Here is a 22,002-nt window from a genome sequence, read left to right on the forward strand (position 1 = left end):
GGGTATCTCATAGTCGAGAACACTCGATTGTAGCTTTCTTACTTGTTTTTTTTTTAAATAGTTTCAGTTAATAATTTTTGTGTAAGTAGTGATGCACGCAACATTTTTCGACATGGAATTATGGAATTACCCATATGTTTATTGAGTGAGCACATATGTTATTCCAATTTTAAAAATATTTTAATAGAAATCTGTTGAAACTATTAAAAGTGACATCTATACTTTTATTCTATTAATAAATATTTTTGTAGCTACAAAATTATTTCAATTTATAATTTGATCATAAGCTATTGCCTTTGGTCTATGATTTGGAAGGGTGTTGAGATTATTAATTATTATTATATGTAGTTGAATTAATGCTTTTGTATATTTACACGTTTTTATAGCTTTTGTAATTATATTCAGTTGAAGGACAATTAATATGAAAATTATTCATGATTGTGATGCAAATGGAAATGATGGTAAATTTAATGAATAATTAATGATGGATGCCGTTAAACGATAAGCTGAATGAGACGGAAATGAAAGACGATAAAAAGAACACACTATTACATGCACCATATTCGTATCATTTATAAGGAAATTCATTTTGAGTTGAGTTGAAAATAAACTCGAGAAGATCGCACATTTCCAATGTTTTTAGAGAAGGAGGAGAGAGGAGCTGTCAAAGAACTGACCAGAATACAGTCGCTACATACTTGAAAAATAAAATATTAAGTAAAGCATAAGAAAACTGGCACAGAAAGAGCTACACACAAAAATACAGAGAAATCAGGTGGGAAAGGGGGAAAGAATATCCTTGTGAAATAATCCGTCAAATGATATGATAACAACTAGTAACAACAATTAGTTTTTATTTTTTTAGATTTTTTGGTTTTTGTTTCTGTTTTATCTACTGCGTAGACACAAAATAGTTCCAGATTTGTGTGGTTTTGATTAAATCCTTCAGGTTGTTTGATGGGCCGCTCAATAATGATGGAATCTGATACTTGAACATTTGTTAAAGTTAAGTTGGGCAACAATTTCTTTCTGAACTGTAAACTAAATGCATTTTAACGCGTTATCTTACGAAATCAAAAATATGAATTGAATCAACTAATGATGAGGAAAGATTTGTAAATGTTTATTTATCAAATGTTGTATGGGAAATGGGAAATGGAATGTTGGGCAGCGGGTCTCATGTGTTGGCAGAGCATGAGTTTAACTGAAGTGATGGTGTTTTGCAATGATTTAACTTGATTATGAGTTTTATGAAATGCGTTCTAGAATCCATTCAAAATTGTGTCCTTTTACAAAACTTAGAAGAAAACTTACCTTAAATCTTAAAAGTGTCAATTTTTCAACTTTTTGTAAACGGACAAAATTCTGTTTTTGATTCATGTTATGTTTATGCTTTTGTCATTTGTTTTTTTTAGGTTAAAGGTTTCTTTTTTTACTTATACATACAAAAACGTATAAAGATTTAGATGTGATTTTGTAATTATTTGTATTTGTACAGTTTTTTTTAAGGAAAAGTTATTAAAGAGTGAAACTTGAATTTGCACGACAAGTGTGTAAGAAACTTGAGTTAAGATTAAATAAGAAAATCAGAAATGGAAAATATAAATATCTTGTAACTGTTTGGTTTTCTTTTCAAGAGAAATTTGTGAATAGTTGAAACTAACTAAATGGCAGTATTTATAGGATATATTTAAAGTAACTTGTGTTTAAAATGTATATTTATATATTGAGTATTATAAGTTGTATAAAATATCGTGTTTCAAGTAGGCTAATAGTAGGTCAAGTGTTAGCAAGAGGTGTGTAAAAACTTGAATTGTATTGTTCCAAGTTTCTGTTCTTGCTTTAAAAAATGAAAAAGTTGCTCGTATTTTTTGGGGTGTAACAGAACGAAAAATATTCAAACAAATGCTGCCTCAAAGTAAGTAGTATAAGTTGAGAGCTAATTCAAAATAAGACAAAAGGCTTCCACAACTGTCATAAAAAGTTGAACGAAAACTTTTCATTTAACAGGAGAAGGAACCCAACAAAATAAGAAATACAAAATATAAAAAAAAATACCAAACGCGATCTCTTATGATTTTTAGTTTCACTGTAGCCGTTTGAAATGTATATAATTCCGTCATTCTTAAGCTGGGGCCCATACCTAATATACCTCGACTTGTCGTCATCATCGCCACCACTCACAGCACCCGCAGCACTGGCATCTGCAGCGCCCTCGGCACCCTCAGCTCCCTCGGCGGCTCCGCTCTTCCGTAGTCCAGGAATTGATGGTATCGACGGCATCGCTGGCATCGAGGGCATCGATGGCATTGCCATTGCTGGCATCGATGGCATTGAAGCATTTCCCAACCAACCCTTGGCGCTTCCTAGCCATCCACTGTGGAACAGAGAAGACAGAAAAGACGAAAGAAATAAAAGTTAGTTGATAAAGTGGCAAAAATCCATGCGCACATTGCGCAATAATCAGACTGCCAAACTGACACGACTGACAATCAATCTTTGGCCGTAATTTGACAATGCTGAAGAAGTAGGCTGGCGATAATATCTCCGACTACTCTAGTATGTAGAGAATGTATTATGTATTATGTGCGAGTATTATGTATTATGTATTATGTCAAACACAATAAACTGACGCATCAACTTGACAAACGCCCACTACACATAAGCACATGGCACTTACTTATTGACAGGGTGCCACAACATTGAAGCATCGAAGTAAATCTCAAGAATGCGCAAAACACTCGAATGCCATTTCACTTAAAGTCTCTCTCGCACAAGACACAAGTGCTTATTAGAGAGAGTCAATGAAAGGGCAAGCAATTGCTCAGCTGCTCAGATTGTACGTATTTGTTGTATGTGTAGTGCAACATTCAGCCTTTAAATTTCAAGTCTTTTGCAAACAAAATATACAAAACTGTTCTATGATACTTATTTTTAAGAAAAATTATATAAGTGAAATAGTATATAATTTAAAAAGATTTATAACTGAAAATATTAAGATTGAATATGGCATACTATTTTACATCTCTAATGTAATCGATGTGTCATCATTAGAAAAATCCCTTAAATAATTTATATGGTCACACATTTTTTGCTCGTTTCTCTTTACGGTGTGAATAATGTGAGTGGCCGCTAATCGAAATATAAAGTCAAATAATTCAACCTCAATCTCTTGAGTTAATATTAATATAAATCAATGTTAGTTATATTCCACTATTATAAATTTTTGAATTTTTTCACAATTACGTTTGAAAAACTATACCAAAGTTTCATTATAGTTATTCTAATAATATAGTACTGAACGTTTAATTTGAATTTCAATTATGAGGCAACATTAATCTTTGCTCGAATACTGCAACGTAATCGATTTGGTTATTCGGGTCACATACTATAGGTCATACACGAATGTAGTAACACCCTATACTTATGAGGTCTAGTGCGTGAGTGCGCCATTTTCATTGGTTCATAGGTCGGCGATTTATTGATCCACCCATTTTTGCAGTCGTTTCGTTTGTTACGCGCTCGCACTGTCATAAATAAAATGTCACTGACAAGCTCATGTAATACGTGGCGTATGCGTAATATGCGTGATACGTGAAACCGAATGAAAAAAATCATCGTTGAAATGCGGAGCTCAACAACTCAACACCTAACACACAAAAATTCAAATATACAACATAGATAGCCATGACAGAACAGTCTGAATGATTGACTTCCATCTTTCAAAGTACATGAAATACTTTCCAACAAAACAAAAAAAATATAAAAAATATTTTGAGCTTTCGAAAATTTGTATTCGTAATCATAAAAATGAACGCGGATTCTGATGTTTGTCCAATCTGTTTGTGCCGCAAGCGGCGCATTGTGAGCATTCGATGCAAGCACACATTCTGCAAGAATTGCCTCAAAGACTATTACGCGATTAGCGACGTCAAGACTTGCCCTATGTGTCGTGCCCCCTTCGAGTATTACATTGTAAGTATAATTTGCAATTCATCAATTTTGTATTAACTTAAACTCTACACAGCGAGAAAGTTACGGGGCCATAAGAATAGTGTTTTTGAATTAATAAGATCGCAGCTTCTCAAATTTTGTTGTTTCGTTTCGTTAATGTTACATTTTTGGATTTATTGGAATTTCCTGTTATTTTTTTAAATTGCACTTGGCGAAAAAGCGCTTAAAACAAAAAAGAAAAGAAAAACAGACAGACAATTTCATTCAAGATGTATAAGTAAATAAGTGCTTTACATTTCTTACACTTTAATTTGGAATACTGACCATTCAAACCAATAAAGGTAGGTTTGCATTTCATAGCTTTAATCATATAGTGTAATGCATTTAAATCCTTTAAAGAAAAGCATAAAACCAGTTGATTTTATTGACACCTCACGGGAGTTTCTATAATATTATTGTATGCACAACAAGTTGAGCAAATTGACGGGACATTTTGGGATTAACTGGCCTTAAGTTAAGTTGACTGTAAATCCGATGACTGATGCCTGGACACATCATCAAAGCCAGCGCCAGTGAGGCGGCAACAACAATCGGATGGAGAAGAACAATGCGAGCACAATCGATGTGATTGCATTCTCAGTGCTGTGCACATGCAGTGCAAGCCCGGCCAAGCATATTGAAATATTGAGTGTTTGGCCTGCGGCAGTGAGGACAAAGAAAAAAGAATCTACTACGACAACGTTGACGTGCCCACAAGACCAAGACCACGCCCACACGCCCCTGGCTTTGTGCATGTGAAATGATGATGCACGACGGCACACGTTAGACCGCTCGAAGGGAGAAGGAATTGAAATAAAATTGACAAGCAAGGATATTTATTTTTTTCTCTCTACTTTGCTATTTTGCTGGATTGTAGCCTAGCTGACGTTCCATTTTATTATGCTTTATTGGCGAATTGACAGGGCAAGGTTAAAGAAGGCGCTGCATTATGATGAGGCGAGGACTTGCACATAACGCGAGCCAGACGTAAAGTGAATGCTGCAAGGACTAAACTCAATTGGACAAAAAGTGGTCATAAATTGATGCAACCTGATTTCATTGCATTGCATTATTTATTCAATTACCTATTTCCATTTCCACTCTCACTCTTTGTTTGTTGTACTACACTCTAATGGCCTTCGGTGAATTTAATTATTAAATGCGCATACGCCATGTTGCACGCTCTACTCTTAATTAGTTTGCTTTTGCAGCCTACAACTATGATTAGCATTTTCCTCATCTCATCCAATGCTGGGTCTTCCTTCCATTTTTGATGTGATTTATGCGTTTTTCGGCTGGCAAGCGTTGTCTTTACGCAATTTTGCTCGGCTGTCAAGGCGGCAACAGTGTTTATTTATGGGTCGCCTAGGACTTAGACGGCGTCTATCCAGCACTCGCATTTGCTCTGGACAGAGCCTGATAAGTGGCATACTTAAAGCACATCCCCGAGCTCTATGCTGCACTTAAAGCTGTGTCCGGGGAAAGGCAGATAAAAGTGGCTGACAGCCAACAAATTGGCATTAACATTTTTATGCAGGCTTTGCGATAATGATATTTTGCACATTTTGTATTCCTTTTGCAAAATATCAGAGATATCTTACCAATTGGCCGTAAATTATGTTTGTTTTCTATTTGCTACTACTAAAATGTCAAATTGTACCCTTGCCGGAATGTTATTTGCTTTCACTTTTCACATTGTTTGCTGCGGCGGCAACCTGATAAAATTTCCCGAGGGCAAACATGAGTTTCGGCTTTTCATTTCCATGTTCCAAAGATATTTTAAAGCCAGGGGAAATATTACGCGTATTCTGTTGAACAATTCATATCGACAGACATTTTTTTTTGGCTTTTGGTTTTTGCTTTTCTCTCACATTGCAGTGAAAAGTTTTAATTATAAAAGTTTAGCCTGGCGTTCTGCGGAAAACAAGAGTAAAAATTGAGACCCACACATACACTGAAGTCAAACCAAATATGGGTTTTAGACAATAATGCCAAATGAGTTTACTTTAAGCCAGGGCAAGCGAAGAAGGTGGAAAGCCAATATTTACGGAGTGGCTGCAAAATTAAGGCATACAATTGCAAGAAACCACAATTAAACACCACATAAATTATACTACATACTATACCAGTGTCTGGTATAAAATATTGATAAAAGTTGGCAACAGTTTGAGCAGCTAATTTGAGCGAAAAAGTTGCAAATGACAGCGACTTTTTTTCCGACCATGGAAGTTTGGGAGAAGTGTCACTGTCTTCTTTTTTTACCAGTTACCCATAGAGTAGAAGGGTATTATAACTTTGTGCCTCCAGGAAATGTTGGTAACATGCAAAAGGAGACAACTCCGACCTTATAAAGTATATACATATATTTATAATTAGCGTCAATAGGCAATATGGCCATGTCTTTCAGTCTGTCTGTCCGTCTGTCTGAACACCTTGATCTCAGAAATTATAAGAAATTGCGATAACATTTCTCTCAAACCACTTGTTATGTATGCACACAGATCAAGTTTGTTTAAAATGTTTGCAACGCCCACTTCTGACTCTGACCATCGAATAACACAATTTTGAAGCTAGAGTGACTTTTGGTACATACAATAATAACTATAGTTTTTATGATTCCTGAAAATTTGATTGCATAACTCCTAATTACTACGGCTCCTATTTAGTTTAGGGAACAATCTGGTATATTTTACATCCTACGGCATATTTTGTGTTTAATATACCAATATACCAAATATAGTTCGTGGTATGAATATGTTTTCCTTTTATTCACAATAGGTAGTGGGAAACTCACAGTCGAGCACACTCGAAATTTTGGAAATTATTAAATCCTGGCATTCTATGCAGATATGAAATATATAGTATTGCATTCTTTGAGTTTGGAGATGAAAGTGCGCATTGTTCTAACTGTATTGGCCTTGTTATTTATGAAATCCCTGCAAAGTTCTGTTGCATAATTAAAGCGTCCTCAATCTGTGGGTAAACAATGAAAAATTAATTATGGCCTTCTTGCTCGACAAAAGAAATGTTGAGCTGCAGTAGTGCATCAATGTCTCTCCGTCTGCCAATGGACTCATTTCCAATGACACGAATAACTGAATACCCATTGAAAAGAGATGCTAACGATAAAGATAATGGGGAACACATACTATATAGCATCGAATTGAATAGCAGATATAATTGTTAAAGAGAGAAAGAGAGAGAGAGGAATGAGGTTGCCTGATTGATTTACCATTTAAAACAAATAAGAATCTTTATTTTTATGCTGATGGTAAAAGTCATGACAAAGTCAAGCGCACTACATTGCTAACCATATGGTTAAAGAGGACTCTGCAGGATAACGTAATTTTCTCTCTCTCTTGCTCCCCCTTCGACGTTGTTTGTCCCCACTGTGCCGCGTATGCAGCGATGCGCAAATTGCATTGCATTTTAGATGGGTATTTTTTTTGTGCAGGCGATCTGCCTGATTGCTTATCGCAATTTTATGGCTTCACGTTGCAAGTGGGATAAAAAGAACGCAAATGGAAGTGGGAGTTGCAAGCGTAGTTTTTAATTGAGTCTGCGTCGAGTGGCATGCGTGAGCTGCTGCTTTAATTGGATTGCATTGCTGAACCGAGATTTAGCTGCTTGGTTGGTTCAGTGTCTGGCTGTCTGGCTGGTTGAGGCGGGCAAGACACGTAATTTTAAGGTAAAGCGCCCCTAAAGCTAAGGAGCAGCAAACCCAACGAACACCCGCTGCTGCTGCCACACACTAAGCCTCTAAAATGTATCCACACACACACGCGAGCAGCAAAGGCAACGGAAAACAAACAAACAAACAGACGCACCCCCGACCATCCGAAGTCAACATATTTGAGATAACGTTAAAGGAAATTTATTACGTTTACGCAGAAAAATAACGCTAAATGCGTAAATAAAGCAGAAAAATAACACGCATCCCACAGGCAAGCAGGTGACGCTGGCACAGAACAGCACAGCGCAGATCTCAGCAGGGGACGCCTTTTGCAAGGACTCACGAGTCAGGCAACAAAAGTAAGCAATGCCATTGACATGGACTCCATTAGCTATGCAGAACCCTGGAATAATTTGCGAAACGAATTCCCGAATATATTTCGAACGAGACTTGTGATTTTGCATAGCCTTTAAAGACAGCTCCAAGCCACTTTCGAGTGTTGCTTAATATGATCCATATCGCCTTTTAAATGCCCGTTTTATAGGAAATGTGATGGATGGGTTTAGAATTCCCGAAGATATTTTGAGCGAGCCTTTAAAGACAACTTAAAGCCACTTTCGATGTTAACTAAATACTGCTTAATATGTTGCATATCACTCTATAAATAACCCATCTATAAGACATGTGATAGATGGGCTTAGTCTTGAGCAGCCCTCGCAGGTTGTACGCGCTCACACAAAGGCGCAACAGCCAGCCGAGGAAATGAAAAAAAGAATGGAAAAATCCACATTTGACAAATTACCAGCAAGCAGGTAAACAGCTGCTGAAAAGACAGACAGCAGAGAAGGATCCAAGGAGAGAGAGAAAGATCTTTCTCCTCCTCTGGCATTATGTGGGCCCAAAGTAAACAGGGCGAAAGCCACAGGCGCGTTTGCCAAAAGGGACGACGTGCCAGTCGACAAATGTATGTATATCTATTATGACCCTGTGAAGCTATTAATAATATATGAATGGGACATTTAACGCCTGCATAGTCGTAAACGAAATAAACAAGAATTATGCCCTTTTCTCTGCTCTTTTGTTTGCTGGTCATACACGTAGCAGGACATTTGACTTTGACTTTTCGTTCAGGGTTTGATGATTTCTATTTTCATTCATTATGTTTTATTTAAGTCTTGTTATTGTTTTCTCCTGCTGTCTCGTTTTTAATATTTTCGCAGGCACTTGATGCCACTTTTTTATGGTCGTGCGTTCCGACTTACTTATTTTCAATTATTTTCACTTTTATGTGCCTTTGCCTAAAAGTATGCAATAAAATATGCTCGTATATGGCTGGGATTCAAGCAAAGTCAAGCTCGCTGCCATTATTTATCGCATGGAAGCTGCCTTCTCCCCTCTCACAAATTTACGAGTGCTTGAAGGGGAGTTTCTTGCTAAAGTTGCCAGCCAATTATGCTCTCATGATCCGTATGTCAAGGGTCACAGCGAATTATGCCCCCGAATTGCAGCAGATTTTTGTTAACACTTAAAGATCAATAAAGGAAGAAGTTTGCTGCTGTAGAGAAGACGAATAAAATTCGAATAATGAAGACTGCCTCAAGTGACGCAAGTTTCTCTGTATAAAATTCGAATCTGCTATTTATCCACACATTTTCTGACACGACTAAACAACTTAATGGCGACCCACTAATCCCGTCATCTTTATAACCATTAAGCAGCGACAGGTCCATAAGGCTGTTAGCCTAGTTTAAAAGATCTTAGTCGTGTCACCGAGTCGCACACAAGTCAGTTAGTTGTGGCCCAAGGTGGTCGTAATCATTCAGCAAATGCTAAGCTTTTTATGTATCTAAATCCACAGCATAACTGTTAACGACACCCACACTCACACACTACACACAGCAGCCACCTGGCAATAATTGAAGTGGGCACAACACAGCGACTCCCACACACACACACAAAAACACACACACATCTCTCACTTTTTTGTGCAGCCACTTTTTAGGTGCCGCCGTTTTTGCCTCACAATCCACTTAATGTGATTGCTTTACGTCAGACGTAGGCGACGACTGTGGTTGAGATGGCACATTAGCTGAGCTGAGCCGAGCTGCGTCGGGCCGGGTGTACGTAACAATATCCTTTGCCAGGACAACGACAATGAGTCTGGGGGAGCGCAAAATATAATTATGAAAAGGATGTTTTGGCATGAACAACACTCTCACTCACACTCACACACATACACGGACAACTGAAATTTGCACAAATGTCTAAAAATATCAAAAGCCAACTGCAAATGTTGCGTGCCAATGACAGGCGACAGCCGAGTCCTTTGTGCCTGAAAGGTCCTCGTTTTGTAACTAATGTGCGCCTGTGTGCGCTGTTATTGTGGCTTAAAACTTCTGACATTTACCGGAGCAGCACACACAACAAACGAGTGCATAAATTCCCTATACATAAACAGACATCATAGGCCTCTCTCTTTCGCTTGTTTCCTCTGTCGTATACTTAATTTTATTTTGATCCCATACCCGCCTTCCTCTCTACAACTCTCTGCGGTTTACTCTGCTCTGTAATGATGTGCCACGGACTAGGCAGATCTCAAACATAAATCGCATTAACAACAGTTGATACCCATTGTGATTTGTTGTGCGTGTGTTGCTCTAATATCTTGTGTAATATGTCAGACTGATGGAGCAAGCAAGTTGATTGTCTGCCTTCGCATAAATAACACCCAATATTATTGGGCTTTTAGGCAGTTCAGATTGAATACTATTGTAAAGAAGAATCACTCATGAATAAGATGTGATGTGATTCAATTCAATGAGCTATTTAGTTGAGACGGAATAAAGAGCAGAGTTTTTAGATTACAAAGTTGAAATTCACAATTTGTAAATACTTGCTTCGTTTATTTAATTTTTAAGAGAAAGAAATATTTAATTGTTAAAGTCAAAGTAAGTACTAACAATTTAAATACTTTACTGCTACACTTAATCATTTGTTAATTTGTTCATTTGGAATACATAAAATACCTTGAATAAACATAAGTACTCTCTTGTTAAAGGATAAATTGTATGATATGATAGTTATCTATGAACTGCGAATATTGCGACAAGTTAATGTGAGCCTTTAAAGCAGTGTATGTGACGATGACAAATCTTTGCATGATAAACAATCAGCACTGTTGCCATGGCAGCCGCACTCAATCAAACACAGGTCGTCACAAGGACCAAACACCACGAGCCGGAAAGGATGTGTTTGCGTGCTCATAATAAAAGAAGAGACCAAAAAAAAAACAAAGGTGCAAAATTGTCGGGGATTTTATGCGCATTAATTAAGGAAGTCAGGACAAAGGGCGAACCCAACAAAAAAACAAAAAAAAGTGGCAAATGAAATATTTAGCATAATATTTAAGCTGATTGAGATGAATTATCTTGAAATGAATAGCCGATGAATTTGCGAAACCCCAACACTTCCTTGCTGGTCCTCCGAAAACAAAAAACAAAATACGAAACAAAAAGGAAGAAAAGATGGCAATGCCAATGCCAAATGCCAATGGCAATATAATGCTCAACACGTGGGGGCGTTGAGGGTGTCCTGCCCAGAAATCACTTGTATTGCCATTTTTTGCCTGCCTTTGCGTCTGTCTGACCCGCTGCGAGTCCTTGCTTGGCATATAATTACAGCAGTCCTTGGCAGAGTCCTGTCCTGCCGTAAATTACACAACGCCCAAAGGGCGACCCAGCGTCCGAAGTGTCATTACAAAAATCTTGTTGCATATGCCGCCGCGTCGCGTCTCGTCGCGTTGCCACAAGGCAAGCGATTACGTTGCGCAACTCTTCATGCTACATCTGACATGTGTGCGAGTGTAAATGGGTTGTGTGTTAGTGTGTGTGTGCGATGTGGGCGTGGCATTTACACTCACAAGCACTTTGGCGCAATTAAAGTTTCAAAAAGCCATCGGGACGCGGGTCCCTAAGCTGTAGGTTTTTATTTGACTTTTCCTACAATTATAGCACCGAGAATTCTTTTTTTTTCCCTGCTGCTTTGCTCTGCTTTTTTGCCATTTAGCGGCTTAAGTGCCCTGCCCGGAGGCGTGGCTAGGTTTATGAGCTCAAGAGTTTTTCCACCTTTCGCTTGATAGTTCAGTTTGATGTACATTTGATTGCATTGCTGATTTTACGAGCTAAAGCCAACAAGTTGAAAGTTCCAACTTCGTTTGAGTGCTGCTTGAGTTAAAATAACTATTTACATTTATTTGCAATCAAGCTGGTTGCAATTAAATTATAAAATATGCAAAAGTATGTGCAAAATGTGAAATAAATTAAATTTATTTAAATAAAGTAAAGGAAATAAAAATGTAAATGCAAAACTTACGTGGCTTCGCTGACAAATGAATCTACCATGGAAGTTGATTTGGGAATGCTAAAAGAATATATTTAAAATACAAAAATAATAATCAAATAAATTTGAACTCAAAACAATTTAAGAAGGAACTTTGAAATTCAATAAAAAAAACTAAGTACATTAACCGAAATAAATGAATATTAAATGAAACAATTTAAATGCAGCTAATCATGTGCACCGATTTGAAATTTACATACGATTATCACAGGTTTTAACATTTCTAACATTTTTGACCTTCAACATTTTGCAGAACGTATCGAGTTTTGCCATCGTATTTACCTGCAAAGAAAAAACACATTTTTGAATTAATGAAGATTTGTATCGTATGCGATGGAAATGTTAAGAAATTAATTAGACATTTTACGTTAGAGAAGGCGGCAATTGGGGCCAAGAAAGGCTGGCCTAATGACCGGACCAAAGCGAACGAAAGCGGACCGGACTTAACCCTTTCTCTCACTCCAAAAAGGGGCGTGCTGTTGAATGAATGCCTTTTAATTAAGTCTAGAGATATGATTACAAAAAGCGAAATGATGTTAAACGGCAGCTCAACATGAAAGCGAGTGAACGGAACTTGATTGTTTCTGCACACTAGTGAAAGTTCAAAGTTCACACGCAACGCTAAGGATATCATCAACAAGGGTCTGGTGTGACGTTGGGTCCACAAAAAATAAAACCGAACAACGCATAAATCTTGCTGGGAACAAAACATAAATCAAAATTAATGCGATTCTCTACAGCAATATAAATGCGACCTTAAAGTGTTTTAATTTTGTTTTTATCGGAATTTATTGAATCAATTTGCCTGCAAGGACATTGCCACATTGTATCGGATTTACTGTTTTCCCAATCAATTGACAGGAATAACAGAACCAAAACGAACGGCAAAAGAGAGATAGAGAGAGAGAGAAGAGCGAGCGAAAGGTGCAAATGGGGAAAGATGGAATAAAATTGCAGTCGAGTGTGGAGTGTCGAGAGCTGCAAATTGAAATGTAAATCGTGTTGACCTTGACCCCAATGCATGCGCTATGTCTGATGTCTGATGCCCCGAGTCCTTACTCGTCCTCCTGTGATAAAGCATTGAAATAAAACACGAAGGGCGGGGCGGGGCGGAGCGCAGGCTGCAACAAAGCAACGAACGTCCCGACCGACCGTCAACAACAAAGTAAAGCAAATTAAATTCTATGTTGACTCAAGGATCCGACAAGTACATAGTGCAAAAAATAGTACAAAAATCCCAAGGACTTGTACAATTTATGCCAAATGATGCCGCACACACATACATACACACACGCACACACTGCCGGAACAAACACTAGAAAATTTTATTTAATTAACTCACTCCCTCACTCCTCCCCCGACCCACTCAGACGTGCTTTCGAGCTAACGAAGGACGCGGTATTTGCAATATAATGATGGTGTTCTTTGTAAGGCTAATTAAGTATACGCAATGTATGCAGCTGACATACAACTTTATACACACAATTTTCAAAGGGGATTTTCTTACAGCTATTGTTGTTTTTGGTTTCGTTGGCATTTTGAGTCATATTGACTTAAGCACTCTACAAAACATATGCCACTGACAGCGCTGTGATGTGATAATGATGATTGGATTAGACTGTCGAGTGGCAAGTGAAAATAAATAGGATTAGACACAACGAGCGCATCCAATCAGTTGAATCAACAACACACAACTTTACTTTATAACGCATATCAATGGCAAACAAAACAACTTTTATTCTATTTATTTATTTTGAATTATTTCCCATATATACCACAATATGTTCAAGTTTGTTGCTGCGTTAAAATGTTATTTGAACAATTTAATAATCAATTGTAAACAATCACTTAAAATTATGTATATCAAATTCGAGCTCATATTCAAAGACCAAGGATTTGCAATTAAACAATGATTGCTGGGTGTAGAGTTTAGTAATTTATTTCAGCCCGATTTTGATACCCTTGGACAGCGCTTGCATGCTTGTTTGTTGTCAGGACAAAGTCAGAGATCATATGACGAGCGCACAACAGCAGCAGCCTCCTTGACCTTTGCGAGTTTCTATATTATCTTAATTGGTATGCAAGTGGCTGGAATAGGAGAGCGTAGTAGAGTGAGAGTGTTTGTGTGTTGTGTTGGCGCATATTTCATTACTCAATTACAAAGCAAACAGTTGGCAGCAGATGCTAAAGCAGCTGCTGTTGGCTTGCAATTTTCAATTAACAGACCCAGAGCCAAGCATCGCCAGTCAGTCAGTCACTCAGTCCGTTAGTTCGTTCGTCATTCGCTCAGCCATCGAACTAAGGCCTCTGTCATGACTGGGAATAATCAAGAGACGTGGCATGCACCTGCGTGTGCGGCAAGCAGCTTAATGAAGGATGCACAGCTGCTGGAATAGCGCCTTTCAATTGATTTGACTTTGATGCAACGAGGTATTTAATTAAGAAATGCTTTTGCTTTTGCCTTCGTATTCGCATGCCAATGGCAATGAAAAGATTCTTGATTAGAAACGCGTATTGCACTTTAAATAACAATCATAATTATTCATTCAATTACAATATGTTTAACTTTATGTTTGTATCGCCATCAAGTGTTGACTTTAACGATTTAATTGGGAAACATTTTGTTTTTTTGATGATGCGATGTGAACATCTTGTCACCTTGTTTATGAGTCAACATCTTTAGCCACTCCCCAGGCAGGCATAAAGTGCTGGGAGTGTTGCCAAAAAGGAAACGTTTGCTGTGTGTTGTTGCTCGTTCATTCGGGCAACACAAATGGCACCCACGTCTGTCATAAGCCAAAAGCGAGCAGGAAGTGACTCGAGGCGGAAATTGTATTGGCCATAAAATGTTTGGTGGCTCAGACATGACCGTGTATAGATAGTGCCATATAGTCAAGGAGTTAGCATGTCTTTTTTCGGGCTGTGACAGCTATTTTTAGACAAGGTGAAAGGTCATGCAGAATCTTGTTGTGAGGCACGGGACGCGGAGCTGCCCTTAAGCATTTTTGCCAGCATGAAAGTTTAATAAGTTTCTTGAAAATACATATTCTAGCAGCAAGTAAATCGACAAAGGTTTGCAGTTTCCTGATTGCCTGCCAACTGCACTCAAGTCCAGTCAAGCCAAGCCAAGTCAGAAGTCAGATCAGCCCCAAAACGACAACAAGTTTGCCCCTAATAATTCAAGAGGTTGTTTGTAGTTTGTGTGGTCGGCATAAGCACAGGTAACGAGCCTCAGGGGATTCGGCAAAGCGTGCAAGTTCGCTTAGACCAAAAATTAAATACTCAGATTTAAATAATGTAATAGAAAAACAGACAGATTTATTTGTTGGGCATACATATATGCATAGTATACTAAAACTTCTGCTTGGCATGCACACTTTAGCCCAAAGCAATTAGGAACTCTTTGCCATTATGTTTAGTAAGAAGCACATTCTAAAAAGTTGAGATTTGTAAGCATACCGATTCAGTATATAAACAAATAAGTGACAATAATAATACGATTCTTAATGCATATTTATAGCCGCTGTAGAAGGCAGGAAATTTATGTATCAGACAGAAAAATTTGGTTGTGATTTGATACAAATTTTAGAAGTTATTTCAGATGGTATGTTGCATACATATGTATGGTATATTTTGTACACTGTGAATGTAATAGAATATTGATATACCAAAACTAACCTTCGGTATATTGAAATATTTTTTGAGTATTTTAATTTGGTATATTTTAAGAGCACACTCAATTTGATTCAGCTAAAAGCATTTGCAGAAAACTGAATTTATTTGAAAGAGTTTTCTTTTGGTGGAACTTTTCGTTAGCGTATAGAAGAATTTTATTTAGATGACAACACGACTCAACTGCATTGCAAGCATCGTAAAAAAAATCGACTGTCGACTGGCAATAATCAAGTTCAATTTACTTTTAGAATGCTGCTTGAGTGTCGCAAACTCCTTGAAAAGTGTCGTGTTTCGCTTTTCAATTTAAGCTTAAACTTGATTACCATCTAAAAGGCAAAAAGGGATACAGGATACTGAAGGCGATGTCATTAAAAGTTATGCGAACCACAACTGAAAAGGTCACCAAAAAATATCGAAAACATAACAATTAGATTAAACGCGAGGCATCCAAAGAGAAGGGACCAAAGAATTAGAAAAAGAGTTGCTACACTCACACAGGGAATTGCGTTGTATATTTGGTGTAAACATAAAATTGCAAATTGCGCATGCAGAAAGTGAAAAAACAAAAACGAGGAGACAACATGGCCGGAAGGTGTTGTCCTGCTCCTTTGGCTGCCTGTTGTTGACGGAATTAATTGCGCACGTTAGTGACGGGCGCGGAACAGCAAATTAAATTGCCAACGACGACGACGACGGCGACGATGATGGCAGCCAGAGCACGGACAGCAGCCACACTCAGAAGAGAACAGAAGCCTGACGATGACTTTGGTCCTTCCGACGATGCCGACGGCATTTAGAATGGGAATTGAGTTAGGCGTGTATTTCATTCGGAGCGTAAACACATTTGCAACGCCAATAGACGATGCGCAGTTGTGGCCACAGAATTGCATTATGTCGAAAAACAAAGCGAGGCAGAAAAGGCGCTGGCAAAAATCGCGTATACGTAGCGTGTGCCCGACATCTTTAAAACGTTTAAACGTTGTACAGAACTTGATTCGATTCAAGTAACGTCCATCAACTGCTGCGCACATTTAATGTGTTAGCTATTCCGTTTTTGTGTTGGAAAGGCACAAACAGCTGGCAAATAATAAAATGGCCAACGTTTACGCTTCAGCTTCAGGCTGTGAGTTTTACACTCGGGATGACCTTTTTATGCCGTCCCCCAGCCATCAACCACCAGCTGACAGCTACAACACATGAGCAGCAACTGCTGGCTTTTAGAGGCAGTCAGCAGCCATTAACGCTATGCAAATAGAACCCCAGCAGACCCAAAGCCCTAACCCCGCCCCCCTCAATCTCATCTTCATCCTTCCTTCTCACTCTTCCTCCATCATCTGAATAATAATTTCAAAATTTTAGTGAGTGCGCGCTTATCAAACGCAATTTGGCATTTTATAGAGCGTGCGAGTTTTATGTTAATTTTTAAGTATTCCGTTTGGCTGCCTCTTGGCACATAACATAGATGAGTTGGAAGCTTCGTTGGGTGGGTTGAGTTGAGTTGGATTATTTACTGAAACCTTTCTATAACAATGACTGGCAGTTTTCGCTTGAACGCAACGCTTTGTGTGTGTGTCTGCTTTTTTTGGTAAAGAGTGTATGTCTATTATTCTAATCTCGGCAAAATAGATGTGAAAAATTAGCTGAGTACACATAAAACACATGCGAGCATGTAGTAACTTTTGGATGATGCGATTACATATGCAAATACTGTACATATAAATACTTATTCAGATAGCAAATTGAAAATCTCAATCAATTTTTAAAGCGAGTTACTTTTAACGACTTTAAGATTAATTCGAAGTGTTAGAATTTACTACATTTTTTAAGAGTTTTAATTTAATATATTAATTTCGGTGGCACTTCACTTCAATCCGTAAATATTTAAGATATTCATTAATATATTTATAGAGAACTGTAATTTAATATATAGTTTTTAGTAATTTATATTATTTTATTTGATGCTGTTGAGATATAAGATATTATTTTTCTTTTATTACATCTACCAAGCTTTTTATAAGAAAATCTGTTTGAAAATTGGGACTTTATATTTATATTTTTGTTAAGTTTTATTATTATTATTATTATTATTAAGGAATTACCAGCAATTATAAAGTGCGGGTAATTATATTTTTGTTAAGTTAATAAAAAGTATACTTTAGTAATGATAATTTTGAATTGAATCTAATTAAAAATTAAAATCGCTTAATTTTAATCAATTACAATCTCTTTAACTACTAAATACGATATCAATTCTGTGTAATAGGAATAGAATAGATTTTTATCTATCACACTTTTTAAAGAGTCCAATTTAAATAAACAATATTCACAACAAATAATAGTTTTGGGATTACATTTTATTATCCGCTAGAATTTCTCGAAAGCGGGACTCAAAAGTTTTGTTTCCTCGTCAGTTTCATGCACTTTACTTTTGCCAAAAACTCCTAGTATTTCAGCATGGAAACATAAATAAAATGTCGCCTTTCCTCGCGCTTGTCACCATCAGAGTAAGAGTTAGAGTCAAAGCCAGAAGTTGAAGTTAAAGTAGAGCACAAAGGCAAAAGGCAAACAAAACACGTAGCTGCAGCACTTTTACGATACGGCGTAATTTGCTACTTTGTAGCATTTTGGAAGCCAGTTTTTATGTGTGTGCGTGCATTGTCTCAACACCAACACAGTTACAAATACAACCACACACACACACACACGCACACATAGACTTTATCGCCCACTCGTTCTCCTCTTCTGTACTTTTTTTCTGTACTTTCACATCATTTGTTGGCATTACTTTGGCTGTCACTTCCGCCGTGCGTTAATATTTATGTCTTGATACGCTTTAGTCTGTTCCAGGGGCTGGCCAACTTTATGAAAAGCGTAACTTTTGCCTGTTTTTCCTGTTTCCTGTACTCTTCACTACTTCCGTGCACTTTGCCCTTTATGCTCGCTGCCGCTCAATTCATTTATCTTTATTTCGCAACACGGGATATGTTAGCATATGTTTTCACCAACCTCGTCCATATGCTGGCCTCCGCCTAATTTCTTTTATCCCACTATATAAGACGATGCTCTGAAAGCTCAGCTATATGTTATGCAAACCTAATCTGGGTATTGCCAAAAGTGTAGAATTGCCTATAAACGGCAGCTGCCAAAAGCTGTTTCTTGTTGCGGCATAATTGACTTGCTAGTGCTGTAAAATTGCTCTCCAATCAAAAGTAGGCTAACGGCTAGGTCAAAAGCATGCGCAACATTGTGTTTATAAAATTGAATTGAAAAAAGTCCGATTGATTGAACGTTCGTTTTGTGGCTTGCCTCCCTCTGATTAACTGCCATATGGTTCATTGAAATGTTGCTGAAACTGCATAAATGAGGAAAGGAATTTATGGTTACAGTATTGATATCGATTGATGGCATATTTTAAATACTGCACGAGAAGAATATTTTATTTTGAAGGCCCCGAACTCTAATGGGGACGCAGCAATTAAGTATAATTAAATAATTACATTTAACTGTAAGTATTTAAAATTCTAGTTAACTTTTGGTAGAATTTTAATGAAGATATATATATAATAAGACCTTAAATTGTAATTCACTGATGTCATTTTAACGAAGATCTAACTCATCTTCCATTTTAATCCGATACTGTTTTAATTGATTACTCCCTGAAAAGTTGTTAATATTGGGTTTATATATATATGTTTAAATATTTGCACTAGAAATTCAGTATTCAAATAGGACGAAGAGCGACGTCTATAAATTTAAATAATAAATGCGAGCATATGTTTAAACTCATTCCAGTATGCGAAATAGAGGCACGACCTTTCATTAGTTATTTCATTCTCGAATCCCAACGGAAATCGAACTTGTTCGTTCAAGGGTCAATGCGAAATGTCTGACCTTTCAGTGTCCTACACTCATTTCTCTTTTATGAATTGATAATTATGGCACCAATACACAAAGCGAATTACGAAAAGTCCGAGCAACATTTTATTTGATGCCAAAAAAAAAGTTCGTCTTAAATACATAAGTTAATAGGAAGCAAACGAAGCCAGTTTTAATTGAATTAAATGAAGCAGCCGAAGTCGAAACAGAAACAAAAACAAAAGCAGAAATGAAATGTTGAACGAATTCGCATTTATTATTTATATTGCACACTTTTGGTTCAGGCTTATGCTGCATTGGCAATTAAGCGAAGGCGGAGTCGGCACCGAAATGAAATAAAAACGAAATTGTGCCAACATTTTTTTTTTCGTTTTTCGTTGGACTCCACTTGACGTAAACCAAAAAAGCAAAAAGAAATGAAATGGAAATTGGTTGCCCGCATTGCCGGACTGAATTGTAGGTGGTCGTTGTCACCGCGTTAATTTGCCAGAAATGCCAAATGCCGGATCCGCAGTCGACTTGTCGTTAGCACCCACGCTACCGACGGACCGATAGCGACGGACATGGTGTCCAATGGCTGTCCGAGTGTCCAATGTTCTGCTGCTCTGCATGGCATAAAATTTTAATATCGTCCTTAAATTTAAATAGCCTCAAGTTGTTGGTGGTCTTTGCGTTTGATTTGGCAACGTTTCAATTCAGCACAGCATTTTATTTTTATTTGCAAGCCAACTGTCTTTTCTTTTGGGGCCTCCCGCCGACGCGACAATAAATTCCCTCAGCCTTGCCTTTGCTCTATTTATTTATTTATATATTTATTTTGAGGCCATTGCTTTGATTTGATTGTGTGTTGTGCCCCGTGTGTTGGCGTATACACAGTTGCCGCAGGTAGCTGTCTAAGCAAAGACAAGCTTACATAAAGAACTGCGCCCAAATGTAGGCTACGAAAAGTTCGTGAAAACCTTGAAGTCCTTGACGGATTTAAATGCGGACTGTCCGTTGCCAACAGATACACTTTTGCATGCCTCTGTCCAACTAATTAGCACGATTTGCCGCAGCTTAATTGCGTTTTAATATGGACATTGGGCATGCGTTCTACAGAGTAGCAATTAGTTGTCTCACTTTATTGCAAAGTTTACACATAAGTTGACATGTGATTTTGTATATGAGATTGGTCGCCAAGTGTTTCTAAATTTGGTTATATTAATTAGAAATCCATTGTCAATAATGATACGCAAAATATACTGAATGCAGTAACCAAGGAAATATTTTTTAAAAAGAAAATTAGGTTTATTTCGGGTTTTTATACATAAGAAATTTAAGAAATCATTTTGTATGTCAAAAACGGATGCTGCAGTTGGGTATTAGATGCTTTCGTTGACAATATGGTACATTTTGGTATATTTTAAATGTAACAGTATATCCATATACCAAATATATAACGTCAATGCATTGCTTTTATTATAAATAGTTAGCGGGCATATCACAGTTGACTATAGCTTTCCTAATTTTTTTGAATTGTCTTACACATTTAGTATATTGTTTTGCTTCAATTATGAATTAGATTTTGATATATTGAATACGGCAGTAAGTTTTAAAACTAATTAAATTTGAAGCCATCATTTCGCAGTTGTCAATGATGCAAAAATGCATAATCAATAGTTGAAAAGTGAAACATTATATTACAAATGAATATTTTTTGTACTTCTCTACAAAAAGATACTAATATGGTTTCCACTAAATTCGTTTATTTGAATGCGCTTTGGATATTAAATAAAGAGATGGCAATTCATATATAGAATATGAATTTCTTTGGGTTTCTTTGTTGTTTGCACAATGAAATTGCCATTCAACGTGTGCTATTCCCACGCATTTCGCAAACACGCATCTGATTGGAAATTGGATATTGGCAAGCAATCTGACTCAATTTTAAATCGATTGAAATGCAAATATTTGTGTGAGTTTCACTTTGAAATGACCCAACAACAACAACAACAGTAATAAAAATGGGTAATTTCACTGTTAGATATAATCAAAACTTTTCTACAATTTCCACACATGCATAACAAATGTTATAAATAACAAGTTTTCTTCTTATTTTTGTTTTATTTTTTATTTGTGCACAAAGAGAATTTGAAATTCTTAGCAGCGCTGAAAGCATTCATTTATTCGTCCTGTTTATTTGCCGAGCAATTTGAGTGTACGTTTTGTTTTCATTTCTGTTTGTTTTTGCTTTTTCTTTTAGCATAATTTTAGAATTACGCAGCCAACAACAAAATGCAAGGGCGCAGAGTCACACACACACACACACAGACAGAGAGCTCACACATAGTTAAAGAGAGCAATTGCAAATAGTGTAAATGTCCTTGAAAGCGCGCAAATGGCAAAGC

General features: G+C 37.1%; 2 protein-coding genes across 16 annotated transcripts in view; one reads left to right on the plus strand and one right to left on the minus strand.

The window, feature by feature from the left end:
- The window catches only part of LOC133835590 (synapse-associated protein of 47 kDa), a 36,335-nt gene that overhangs the window by 9,905 nt on the left and 4,428 nt on the right, over nucleotides 1-22,002 (minus strand). For 8 of the 15 annotated variants that reach the window (XR_009893610.1, XM_062265588.1, XM_062265595.1 and 5 more), the window contains exons 3-4: nucleotides 12,038-12,085; nucleotides 2,144-2,377 (exon numbers count right to left, since the gene is read on the minus strand). Coding sequence is in view for 13 of the 15 variants with exons in the window: in XM_062265588.1 (XP_062121572.1) it covers nucleotides 2,144-2,377; nucleotides 12,038-12,085 (282 nt within the window). In the remaining 2 variants the exon portion in view is untranslated. The remainder of the gene's footprint in view (nucleotides 1-2,143; nucleotides 2,378-12,037; nucleotides 12,086-22,002) is intronic. The other 7 variants (XR_009893611.1, XM_062265592.1, XM_062265591.1 and 4 more) reach the window with 3 other exon arrangements.
- LOC133838211 (E3 ubiquitin ligase TRIM40) lies at nucleotides 3,697-4,199 on the plus strand. Its single transcript, XM_062269225.1, has 2 exons — nucleotides 3,697-3,975; nucleotides 4,028-4,199. The coding sequence occupies exons 1-2, from the start codon at nucleotides 3,811-3,813 to the stop codon at nucleotides 4,067-4,069; spliced, it is 207 nt and encodes a 68-aa protein (XP_062125209.1). The 5' UTR covers nucleotides 3,697-3,810; the 3' UTR covers nucleotides 4,070-4,199.

Source organism: Drosophila sulfurigaster, chromosome 2R (assembly GCF_023558435.1).
Source record: "Drosophila sulfurigaster albostrigata strain 15112-1811.04 chromosome 2R, ASM2355843v2, whole genome shotgun sequence".
NCBI lineage: Eukaryota > Metazoa > Arthropoda > Insecta > Diptera > Drosophilidae > Drosophila > Drosophila sulfurigaster.